This window comes from Lampetra fluviatilis, chromosome 5, assembly GCF_964198595.1.
Source record: "Lampetra fluviatilis chromosome 5, kcLamFluv1.1, whole genome shotgun sequence".
NCBI classification, from domain to species: domain Eukaryota; kingdom Metazoa; phylum Chordata; class Hyperoartia; order Petromyzontiformes; family Petromyzontidae; genus Lampetra; species Lampetra fluviatilis.
In genome coordinates, this window is record NC_136279.1 from 10,768,413 (window position 1) to 10,781,810 (window position 13,398).

The 13,398-nt window shown below is 44.1% G+C and overlaps 1 protein-coding gene across 1 annotated transcript; it reads right to left on the minus strand.

The window, feature by feature from the left end:
* Nucleotides 1-6,813: 6,813 nt before the first annotated feature.
* Nucleotides 6,814-12,030, minus strand: LOC144932217 (protein MAL2-like). The gene is made up of 4 exons (XM_078856167.1): nucleotides 11,932-12,030; nucleotides 9,152-9,325; nucleotides 8,217-8,336; nucleotides 6,814-6,948 (listed from the first exon to the last, which is right to left on the minus strand). Exons 1-4 carry the CDS (start codon nucleotides 12,028-12,030, stop codon nucleotides 6,814-6,816), a joined length of 528 nt encoding a protein of 175 aa, XP_078712293.1.
* Between the last annotated feature and the right edge of the window lie 1,368 nt (nucleotides 12,031-13,398).

The following is a 13,398-nucleotide window of genomic DNA, read 5'->3' on the forward strand; positions in this document are numbered from 1 at the left end:
TATATATATAAAAAAAATTACACAGTAAAACACAAATTCACATATAAATACATGCCTAGATGGAGTCAAACCGGATTTAAAAATGTTTTTATCCAAGCAACCATAGAAAATTCTTTGACATGCATGAACAATGCGGAACAACAGCATCCATTGAATACCGCGGTTTACTTTATAGTTGCAAGTATGCGAGGCATCTTCGAAACTTTTCTAAGAGTTGCAAGGGTCACCAAATGAAACGTGACGTCGGTCCGCGTTACGTTTATGGTCACAATCGCGTTTTTTTTTTAAACCGTGTAAATATTTATGGTTGAGGGTGACGGGGGAGATGGATTTATGGCGCAAGATTAGAATGCCTGGGGGCCGGCATCGGTGAAACACGACTCGAGGTGTTCTCTCTATTATCTGGGGCAGGGATCAGCAACCTGCGGCTCTGGACCCGACGTGCGGCTCTCTAAGGACGGTTTCTTTACGTTATTCACGCGCATCGCGGTTCTTGAAATAACGAGGGGGTTATTACTGGTAGGAGCCACCTGGTTCCACCAGCCCACAGGGGATTATTGTGTCCGTCCGTCCGTCGTGCATCCAAAAATGGGAGGGGTGGGGCTGGGTGGAGAGGGGAGGGTGGGGAGGGGCTGGGTGGGGAGAGTGGGGAGGGGCTGGTCACCCCGTGGTGCCCTTATAAAACTCAACGTTTAACCTACTCACGCCGGCTTGTGCCCGCCCTCACAGTCGGCCGTATTTGCGGAATACACCACGCCGCCGTTGACCCTGGCCATTTACCGAGCAACCCAACGTTCCTACCAGCTCCCTCCGCAGGAATGTGTTTTCTTGCTGAATTATTTAAAAAAAAATGTCTCATCTTGTTATTTCGGTTGGGGACCCCTGATCCGGGGTAACAGCAGGGGAAGCAGCTTGGATAAAACAAAAGCACAGAAAATGCATAACGTATATAAGGTAGGCTGTAAAACCACGTGTATTGTTTCGCTCTGTCGAATGCGGGTGAAGATAGAGGATGTGTGATCTGTTATTATTGTTCATTCAAATGTTTACTTGCCGAAACGTCTGCGCCCATGTAGTCACCAACCCACAGACTCAAACAACAAACACATAATGTTTCATCAGAGCATGTGTGATAGGCAAAAATAGCACAGTTAATGAAGAGGTATCTTTCGTTTATTGAGCCATCTCACTGCTTTTAATGCAACACGTTAGGCCAGTTCAGATCTTTATGGAGCAATACATACAGTATATTTCTGGTAAAAAGAAAAACTTTTTAATTACAATAAGATTAATATTTTATAGCCATTTGTCAATCCATTGCTGGATGAAGTCTGGGAATAATAACATTGCCAAGGGAGTACGGTGGCACGGTCATTATTCAGGCAGTGCGCTATGAGCTCAGCAATCTGAGTATGATTTCCAACCATGGCTATAGCATCACCGACCCACATTAACCAGGGTGGTGAAGTACGGTCAAACAACCCTTGTGACTAGCAGAGTGTGGCGAGGCCTTCAGCAGAGGATTGACAAATGGGCTGTAACAGCAACATTTCACAATAAGGTTAATGGAATGATTGTAAATACAAGTTTTCAGAAGAACAATCCTTTCTTGGCTAAAAAGCATAGGCAAAGCATAGTGCAGAGCAGTGCTTGATAGGTACTGCCTGCCTTAGACAATCTATTATTCTCACTACTGTACTGTGCCAAGCTCTCTGGATCAGTGGTTGAAACTGATGTCACATCACCAGACCAACTGACCATACAAGATGCATTGCAAAGCACGTCCTACGCAGCATGCATGCAAACACTCATTTGCACAATGACGAGTGTGATGCAATAATTCACGATTCCCGTACAACGGGATGGAGAACTTACGGCTTGGGTTGCCACCACTTTCCACAGACCAAATCCAGACATATTTCTCAGTTTGCCACCTGTGTGGGTTTGACACGGACAGGTGGTAACCATACCTGTGGAACCTCGAGTCATATCAGCCCGCGCGACTTCATTTCCAATGGTAGGCAGCCAAACGATGCCTACCACTTTAAAAACGGCAATCAAGCAAAAAACAACTACTGGGTCTGTATGTATGTTGAACTTCTTTCGCACCGTACGTAGCCAACCGTGCTAATCGGGAGGTGCGCGGGAAGGACAACAAACTAAATATAAAAAGCAGTTTTAAAGAAATTAGTTTTCAATCTAGATTTAAAAGTGCATAGCTCCAGTGGCTTCCTAATATCGGAAGAAAGAGCATTCCACACGGCCGCACAAGCGCACCCAAAAGCGCGATGCAGTGACCGTCTTTGTTCTATGGCGAGCCAAAAGCGAGGATGACTGGAGTTCGCGTCATGGTTTATGTTCCTTGACGAGATCAGCAAGGTATTGTGGTTCATTTGTGGGAAGCACTTTGTGTCTACTTGGACACTGTGACCAGACATCAACGTTTTCCCGAGAGGAAATCGTGAGCGGGCATGGTGTTGTGTTTACTGCGGTAAATGCATTATTATTATTGTTTAACAACAAAGAGACAGAAAAAGCGTGTTTAATGTGGGGTCTGCCAAAGGTATCTGAAAGTCCTATGCAGTAAGAACAACGTTCCTCACCCCTGCTGTAAGCCGTGGCTAATTCTGGCACTGTACAAACCCAGTTTGGCAACCCAGCAGTGCATTCCAAATAAAGCAATGCCAACAGACGTAATGTCTATTTGTTTGATGCTAAGGCCACATTCATATATATACACAGTGCACTCAATGGGGCGTTGCCCATCCTGGGCTTGAAATCTATCCCGCTTTTCCCAAAAAGTGTCCTTTTTTCTTGAGGCGATAGCTTGTCGTGGGAAAACCGCAAGTCTTCTCGGGACTTTCATTGTGCCGGCGTCCACTCAAAAAATGCATTAACGTGTCGTTCTCCGCCCTTCTGTTAATCCGAGATATTATTCTTCCCGTGAATTGCCCAGTTGTTTTTGTACCTCAAAGGTGGCAACCCAGCCTCGTCCCCAATGGTGGCCCTCAGCCAATTGTGACAACTCCACGTTTCTATAGAACGGTAAAGTCTCTCCACACAACAACCACTGCTGACTTTCCACAAATTGGTACCCATTTTATTAACCTCAGAGTGACGCTATAGCCATGTTAACCCCCCACCCAGCCAGGTTTTGTACTCACAACCTTCTCACAATTGCGAGTTGAACATCCTACCACAATGCCACCCAATTAGATGGATAAAATAAACAGGGCTTCATTTCAGCCAGGTCTGTTTGGACCAAAGGACCTGTAAAATAGTTCTGGACACGGAACATCACATCCAGTATGCATCATGCCATGGCTGCGGTTACTAGTGCCACTCGCTAGGCCATTCGTGATGCGGAAAATATTTGTTTGATAAATCTAGCACTGAATATAAAACACACACCGTTAAAAGTGTGTGCGTTAGGTATGAATGCACGTATGTGTGTACGTACGTATGTGTGTGCGCGTGCCTCCCTATTTGCATGGTTGACACGCCAGTGAGTGTATTTCCACCCACATGCACGAAAAGGCTAAAACACAACCCTAGTGCTCGTGCACGCTGGGGTCAATCCACCTTGCCAAGATGCACATGGCGAATGGCAGGCCAGGTGTTCACATCAAACAATGCACACACGGTAACGCCCGCTGCACAGACGACTCTTCATGGGTGACATTGGGTGCTGCCTGCTCAAGCGAGCACTCGGGCGGTGTTCATCTCCATTGGTGCTCCTCAGCCAGCCGTGGGTCCACTGTCCTATGGACATGGCCAGATAATTATCGACGGGAAAGCAACTGTCCACTTTGACTTCAAACGACGTCTTGTATACGCTTTGAATTCCAACACCAAACATCGTTTGGAGAGATCCATCAAGTGAAATATTCCTTAAGGGGCAATGACGAATTGAATAATGGATGAATAATGATTCTTAAGTTCACAATACAAGCATCAAATCGTGTCTGTAAGAGTCAATGTTTTTCCATCCGGATATATTTTGTTTGTAATGGGTCCACGTGTATCCTCCAGCCACGAGAGGCCGCATCAATCACCGCAATGCAATAAAAACAAATCTCATCTTGAGTCGCATTGAACATTGCGAGCCAGGCGAATCGTTACAGCCCTACTTATTAGCGAGTTGGGCCAATATAGCCGTGCAAACATGCGCACAAGGGCACGCCGCTGTTGCTTTTCAGCGCATCATACGAAGTACGCCGCTAAATACACGACACACGAATGCATGGAAACGTGCACACAAACCATTCTTCCTAAAACCTTTTACGCACCATTACATTCCAGCCCGACTGTTTCTATAGGACCGACACAAAGCTGCCTACTGAGCTCAGTATGCCGAAGGCACCTGGTGATTTATATATATGGCTCTTTATAGAACATGGCGCTTGGCCAACAAAGATCACAAAAAACCACGTGACTTGGACCGCCCTCAACGTCACGGTAGAAAATATGAAAACAACTTGAAGAATGGTGCGATTCACGTGTGCCAGGACATTGGTCTTCATAACACCTCAACGCCGATAGCGCTACAAAGTTCCAGGATGTTTGGTTAAATCTGAAAAGAAAAGGTCATTTAAAAATACAAAAACAGAACTTATCGTGCAGTAAACGATGTTTCACTTTGATATCGCAATGTGTGTGGTATGCGGTGTCGGCTGTTTAAAAATATTTTACCATGATGAGGTCAAAGCACCCATTCTTGTCAGATTAGAGTTGGATTACGCAGATTTTATGGTGTTATATAATTAATACAAATTAGAACGTAGCATTTATGTTTCTATAATGATGTCATACCAAAGTATGACTTTATAGACTGTGTAAATTACTTTTGTAAATTACTTTCGCAAGCAAACACCACCACTGGGTTAAATAATAATAATAAAAATGTCACAATGCATAATCACCCTTTGTCAGTCCACTGCTGGATGAAGGCCTCCCCACGCTATTGGCTTCTTTGACCATATTTTAACACCGTTAGCTGCATGGGATGATGAATGAAGGATACCCAGGCCTGCTTCAGATTATCACCTGCCACCAATGTCAGCAGTGGACCGGAATCAAATACTGTACCTCGTCTCTAAGGACAACCAATTTGAGTCAACTCGAGTTTACCTGAACTGAAAAGACAACCTCATTTGGTTAAAAAAAAAGTTGTGCTACCAAGATTTTCCAATACGTTAGCTGGGCAGGTCTTTTCCCAGAAATAAGTAACGGCTTTCCCAGAAATACTTGCGAGTGTAAGGTCAAGGACTGCCTACGTGACTTTACCGAAAAAACCTAAGAATAAGGACTGCCTTGTTGACAAAATTAAATATTTAATGTTAAATGTTAAACTAAAGGTTGCTGCTACCTACAACATTTTTGAAGTATAAAAAGTCCAAAGAGGAATATTTGCTCAGCCCGAATTCAAGTTAGCCTGTAAAGCAAAATGATAAACTATTATAATTTTTTTACCAGGTAAGGCCCACTTAGCTATCTAGCTCTTTTACATAAGCGACCCGACCATAAATGATAGCTCAACAAAGTGGCTTATCATGTGGAAATTTATAGCAGGCAAATACTCTAAACGCATGATTATAAATGTGGAGGGAAAAACCGGAGTACCCAGACAAAAATCCACGCGACCACGGGGAGAACGTGCAAACTCTAAATTAACAGGCGTCAGGGTCGGGATGAAACCCACAACCTCCTGTATACCAGCCAACTTGAGTTTACATAAAACAAAAATGGAGTTCTGTGGCATAAGGGAAAGCGGTCAAAACTCAGGTCGCCGGGTTTAGAGCACTCGTTGCACGAACCATTGCATGACCACTCCCTCTCGATGTTTAACAAACAGGGTACCAAGGGCTTAACGTGCATGCCAGGACATTGTACCCAAGTGCAAAGGTTTGTGTAGACGAATGGCAGTGTTATGCAAGCCCAATATCAGAGGAAGGATAATTTGCTGGAAACCAATGCATATAGCGATTATCTAATTGGAAAAAAAATATTTTTGTTAAAAAATATATATCCGTACGACAGGTGTTAAGGTACTGAGGGTTTTGACATCAGCTGCCTTTAAAAGTGACTAATTATTAAAAAGTTCATGAAAATCTTAGATTTTGCCAGTTAGTGCCATTCGTGTACATGAACCATTTTTCCCACACGGCTACAGAGATTGAACATCATAAGGGGGCAGAGTAGTAGGGCATTGGTTCGCAACGCTGCACTAAACTCCAGCCTCCCGAGCTCAATTTCTGGCCATAGCTACCAACATCAGCAGCGGGTGGTGATATCTGAACTGGGCCTGCCCCCCCCCCACTCTCTCCACCAGCCAGCAGTGACCACATGCAGTGAAGTGTGTTCAAGACAAATCAACATGCTGGCAGTGCACGAGGAGACCATCACTCTGCAGTGTATTCACAGGAATGTACTTTTTTTTTAAAACCTACAAAACACGAGTGGTATTCGTCGATAAGGAGCACAGATCTAACTCTGAAGGAATTGCGGGAGGGAGTGGGTGAGTGGGATTTTTTTTAGCAGGGACCTCTGTGCGATGCTTTGAGGAAGCCTTGGTGGAGAGTTTTTTCAATCCCTGTGCCAAGGACAGAGAGGAGCACGCTTGAGTCTGAGTGTTTGGGAGAGGTGGCTGCTGGGAAGAAGAGAGTTATCTTGACAGCGGCAACAGAAAGATGGTGATCGGGCACACCTATGGGCGAGACTGTGATTAATGACGCGGCAAGAGCTTCCGAACATCCTACAAGATTGTCGATGGAACTTAACCAAAGGTAAGAGTTTATCCGCCGTTTGTGAGCGTCACGGCTTGGCGGGGCTCTCCGAGGCTTGCCGCGCCGCTTTCATCGCGTCGGTGCCTGCCCTTGTGTCTTTCCACCTCTTGAGGCTGATGAGGAAGCTGAAGCCGTAGAGGGTCACCACCGCAAATATAAAAACCTGTGCAAAAGAAAACGGCAACATGAACACAGCATTAACCCCCCCTCCCCTCCCCTCCGCCGCTACACACACAAAAAAATCCGCATTCAAATATACATCACTTCATATGTCCCAAGCGTCACATATCCGACCTGGCCAATTTTGCCACCCACACTCGCTGCAGTATTTGTCCGTGGCGAGACAGTCACACGTGGGTAATGTGACCCCGTGAACATTCACTGCCCCGATAAAGGTACAGTACATAATGTTTTCCAATGTGTAAAGCGATCTGCATTTATTTTTTGTTTATCGATATTTATAACGTCGATAAGCATGACAATGTTTTGTTTTTTATCAGGTTTGCTAAGTACAGGTCCACATGGCTCTAACACTAAGCGCCCAGCAACAAACAGCACTATTGCAGTTGTCATAGATAAGAGTCAGAGGAATTTGTTTTTGAATGGAACAAGTTTACAGCAACTTTGGAAAAGAGACAATGGGAAGGAATTACAAAGTTGAGCAGTGTGAGCAAAGGAGCAGAGCGAGAAAGAGAGGTGTTTGGCTGACGATGTTGATGTCCTTTAAACTATGAGAATGTACCAAGGCCATAATTATAATATATATTGGGGGGGGGGGGGATACCCCCCCCCCCCCCCCAATATTCAAATATGCTCAAAATGTCCCCCCCAATATATTGCTATAAAAATATTTAAAAAGTAATCATAATTGCTATCCTATGTAGATAAAAACAACAATTTGCTAAATCTTGGTCACAATATCTGGACTTGTCTTCATATAAATCAATGAATAGATTTCTCTTTATATGATTGTGGTTATGGTTGTACTTTATTAATCCCTAATCTAAAACATTACATTCAGTGAAACAAGAAATGGTAAAAAAAAAAGTAAAAACAAAGCAATGTAATACAATACACTATTAGACATTAATTCTAGATTTGAAGCTTTCGTGACTGCAATGATTCATATTCTCAGGTTTTTTCCGGTAAAGTCACGTAGGTAAAAACATTAAAATTAATGAAAGTAAAATAAAACAAAACAAAAATAAAATTCACGACTATTAGACATTATTGTAATAAATAAATAAATAAAAAGCCCATCCTATGTGTTAGTGATATTTAAAATATTTTAGGCAGGAAATGGCAGGAAATGAGTTTTCAAATTTAGATATTTTTCTGGGTTGGGACCCCCAGACCCCCTGGAAGATTTGGTCCCCCCCCCAATGTTGACTCCATGACTACGGCCTTGGAATGTACCAAGGAGATACTTACAGTTGCTGCGGTATTGAGCCTCAACCGTACATCTTGTGAGCTCCCCGATGCAGTGAAATTCGCCTGCAGAGTTGCTGCACTGAAGTAAAGAGCAAAAGCTGCTCCGTAGTAGGCCGTCTCCTGCACGAGACGCGTTATAACAATGTCAGATTCAGTATTGTGGCAATCACTCGACAGCCGACTAATTCCACAACAAGTATAACCCGTAAAAACTCAGTTTTTCACTATAAATCCTTTATATGCGTGGCGGCTAGAGTCCTCTCGTCCTCTGGCTTGAGATGGATGCCACCTATGGGTCAGATGATTGCATGGCAGCATTAAGCAATTAGTAATTAAATATAATATTTTTGTCCTAAAAAGTGTAAAATTTAGGAAAAAAATTTTCACGAACATTAATCGTCACGCACAACGAGTCTGTGTGGAAAATGTCAGCTCGATTGGATCACGGGAAGTGGGTTAAAAAACGAACGAAAGATTTGCACGGTCCTAAAAAAGAGTTTGTCTTAAACCATTGTGAATATACTCTTGCAAAATCATGTTCAGGCCTGCGGCCTTTTGTCAATCTACTGCTAGGCGAAGGCCTCTGCACTCGGGTTGCCACCTCTGGACATGTCATGGGAAGAAGAAGAATATCTCACAATACCAGACGTATGGAGAACTACATGTACAGTAAATGTATTCACCATTTTCCTACTTAGTTGGAAATTAAAAAACAATTATTTCAAACGAATAAATGCCAGTCAACCAGAGTTTCTAATTTTAATCATACAAAACACTTAATTACATTGCAGTAGGACCGCAGTGTGGTTAAATTGGCGTTCGTAACCGAAAAAAAACTCACAACTATGAACATTGTGGGGACTATCTTGCGTCTCCTGACACCGTCATCATCTGGAAAACTGGGTGAGTGAAGCGCGAGAAGGCGAATCGCTCACCAGGCACACCCACGCGGTCGTCTGCTCGGGGATGGCCAGCAGATAGAGGGTGAGCTGTGCCATGGAGCACAGGAACACGGTCACCGACACGAACATGACCCAGCCCTGGCTAAGCCGAGCTTCTTGTGGGATCCCTGTGCCCGCTATGAGCAAGCACACCAGCAAGCCTAGCACCTGCATGAAAACCAGCGTTAGTTCTTTTCTTTCTGCCGCTCATTTTGTGTGTATTGTTTGATGCCACAATCTCGTTCAAGGGCTCTAGGATGCCTCTGGGACCCATTGGTGCTGCCCCCCCCCCAGCCCCCCCCCCACCGTCCCGTACCCGTGGATGACCTAAGGTTCGTTGGTGCTGCCCTGGCTGCCCAGGCCCGCCCACAAATTCCCTGGGACTCGTTGATCCTGCCCCAGATACCTCTGAGAATGATCATCATTGATGCTCAGCGTTGGTTCCTTAATCCCTGGTTGGGACACATTGTTGCGCTTGCACCTCTCTCCCAGATTTACTTGGCTTGACACCCGCCACGCCTATCACCTTCTGCTCTTATTCAGTTTCTTCTCTGCCTCTTAAGATGCGGTTGCATTTAGACACAATATCAGTCAAAATTATTGTTTTTGTTGGTGTTCATGAAATCTCAGCTCCTTTAAGCGAGTGGAGATGACATTTAATTTCCATGGATCGTCAGGATTCCTGTAATTTTTTGCTTTTGTAAGGCACAACTTTGCGTATATGTTCTCGCAAGCGCTGTCAACAAGCCAAAATACCACGATCTTTCAGTGCAGTATTGGACTGCACTCCTCACCATTGGTGACCCAATATTATGGTCATTTAAAAGGGTTGATAATCCACATTCCTACAATTCGAGGCGACAGTGACAAAGCAAGACATTGTGGAACCCACATGGACGATGGGCTTTGCAAACTCCGGACAAGGTCATTGCGTGGTTGATGAAGCCAAATGGGGAATCCAGGACAGCTCAAGCTGTGAATGCGGACAGGTCCAGATTACGATACATTGTGGTGGAGGAGGGGAGAGGAAGGGGAGGAGGAGGAGGGAGTAAGATTGCCCTTTGACTCGACTGGATGGAGGACAGAGCACTGAACAATGCAGATGACGTACTGTCGTCACCTGGCTCGGCCAAGTCGAATACGCGAGAAGAATTCCCGACCGGGATTTGAACTCTCGACCTACCGCCTATCAGCCAAACGTCCTTGCCATCGTGTCATTGGTGTCACTCGGAGGAATAATAGCGTGGCGCCCATCAGTTCACCTGCGCAAATACTGCCTGTGTGAGCCCCTGCAAGGCCTATTGTGATGGTTAGTTACAAACAAATATGGGCGGCGTTAAAACGACAAATGTTCAGTGATAAAGTAGGAGTTATTATATATTGACAGTGTAGGTTTATAATCCAGCTTTGTAAACGCTGTAGCTATTGCTCTGTGTGCTGTAACTTCGTGCCATATACTTATATGAACACATAACAGAGCCTTCTGATCAGTGGTACACATGCCCTTACAATTGGCCCTGAACCCTTAAATTACACAAAAGGGTAAAGGGGAGGATCTGTCGCAGCTAGTGTATTACACACTTTCAGACTAAAGATACGTTTCATTGCCACTTGCAAAATAACAAATATCAAATATATCATGTTAACTACCTCGCCTGGTATACAGGTTGTCGTGAGTTCGATCCCATCCCTGATGTCTACTGTATTTTTGAAGTTTGAATGTTCTCCCTGGGTTCACGTGGATTTTTCTCTGAGTCCTCCAGTTTTCCCCTCCAAATTTAGAAACGTACGTTTAGAGCATTTGCCTGCTATACATTTCCACATGATGAGCCACTTCCTTGAGCGATCATGTGTGGCCAGGTCGCTTCTGAAAAGAGCTATATAGCTCAGCGGGCCTTACCTGGTAAAATAAAATAAAAATGGTTTCGTATTTATCGTGGCCAGTGATATAGACTCCGTCACAATTGCTTCCTTACTTCTACAAGATCCAGCAACTGTCGCGCAGCGAACAGCTGACCTTCAATGACCGCTCGTGCAATCTCCTGCAAGCTGGGCTTTACGTCTTCCCCCTTGGCTGCTGATTTATCGGTGTCACTGCAGTGACCGTCTCGGTAAGCTGCCCTCCCCGGTTCTGCACCATTGTCCCACTCGTCCTTTCAAAGAGCTCAATACAGGAGAACACCTCTTCCTCTTACCAGCGACCTTATTGCCCAAGAATTATATTATCCATGGCAGCTCTTGCAACCGTGAAACGACTATTATCAGCGACCATAGCATCCAATTAGCTGGGCATTTTCCCCCGTCGATAAGTGGAGTACATTCGCGGGTAACCCGTGGATAATGGGCACCTCTGCCCGCCCAAAATGCTGCGGATAAGTGGCGTTCGCCTTCAAGATTGCAATACCCCGTGAGACATTCAAATGTTTATTTGGGAACCTGTTGCGAAATAAGAAACCGTCCTGCATCTCATTGTCACCAACTACTGTGCTGCATGTAACTTTACATTTTGCACGAATTTGTGGTGTAAACACGTTTAATATGCACACTGATTAGACATATGCTGTAGATGTACTGGAATTCTGTTGGGAAGATTTTTTTTGTAATTGTAACATATATTCTATGACAATAAAAGGCACAACTGCACAATTTACTGTTTGTATTAAAATGTGGATTTTAGTATCAAACGCTCAAATATATATAAAAACGAAATATACATATTTACTTTACAGGATTTCAATTCAACTCATTATGATGCTTCTGAGGTGCATGCTTACCAGTTGTGGGATAATAACCAGTCCTGAAGTCCTTCGGAATAACTCACTTGTGCCAAGAGGCAGCTTAGGAGACACGGAAATCGAAAATGGAAGCAACATATTTGCAAACTTATTTATGCCAAACACCAAAAAAAATAGGTTTACTAAAGTTAGGTCAGATTGACTTACAAAGAGAGAAAGAGAGAAATCTTGGATCACGAAGAATTGACGGAGTCGAGTAAAACTATTTTCTGGGCGGAGGTGGAATTTAAACGTATGGCAACAGATTCGACTACTCACAGGGACAAAGCCACACGTAGGAGCCATGGCCACAGAAAAAAAAATGGTACAGTTTCCGTTCCCAAAAAAACCACACACTTCCCCACATGACCTTCTATGTGTGGACTGTACTTGTTTGCATAATGTGAAAACACTCCAGGTATTCACAATTTCCCCCGGAAAACAACAATGAGGTAGAAAACGATTGACAACCCCCCCCCCCCCCAAAAGAAAATCAGTTGTACAACAATGGAAAGTCTATATGCTACGAAAAGAATTTACAAATTTGAGATGAAACATCGGGCAGCACAAATACGAGGTGGGGACATGCTCATAAAAGGTGCATGCAGTATGCGATATTTTAACCCAGCGCGTCGAATAATTTCTGCAACACATTGAGATTTGTCCGGCACTATTTTTGTATAGAAAGGCAAAAGCTTGTGGTCTCATGCCACACACGACGTACACATTCATGGTGCAGTCAGCACGGAGGAAGGAACCAATATTTAAAAAATGCAAACCTGGACAAGCTTAGTAACCATTTCATGATCTGTGAACCCACCAGTAAGTATTCAACAGTATTTCACATTGTGGCATGCAAATAAAAGTATAAATTAATAATTCATGATTTGACAATGTCAGTCAGTTGTTGTAGTGAAGGCCTCCCCGTGCAATGTCAATCGTTGGGCTCATGTCACCATGCTTAGCCACATAGGCTTGGTGAAGAGGCGGGAGAGTGAGGATTGGTTGAAATACCATGATTTGCCGCTGATGCCATCTCTGGCCGGGAATGGACCGAGATTTGGCGGATTAATTGCCAAGCGCGCGAACCGCTGTGCCGCCACTCCCCTCCCAGATTAAGTGTGTGCCAGCTTAACTTTCCAGCTCAGTATACTCACCACAATGAGGAGTGCTGACAAATACCATTTCATTGAGCAATACAACAACTTACTCAGGCTGTTAAATGTTCACTCTCATGCCTTTTTAATTCTCATGAGTCACTCCCATTTTATATGCTGTATTACCATGATTATTTAAACCTGATAATTATATAATTGATCCATGCAAAAGGGCAGGGATTTAAGTGGAGTCCAACGATAGCACAAACTTATTTTTGTATACTATTGTCACACTGTTTTAACATCTACATCATCCTCAATCATGATCAATCCGCTGCTAGATGACGGTCTCCCCAAGCCATCGACATTT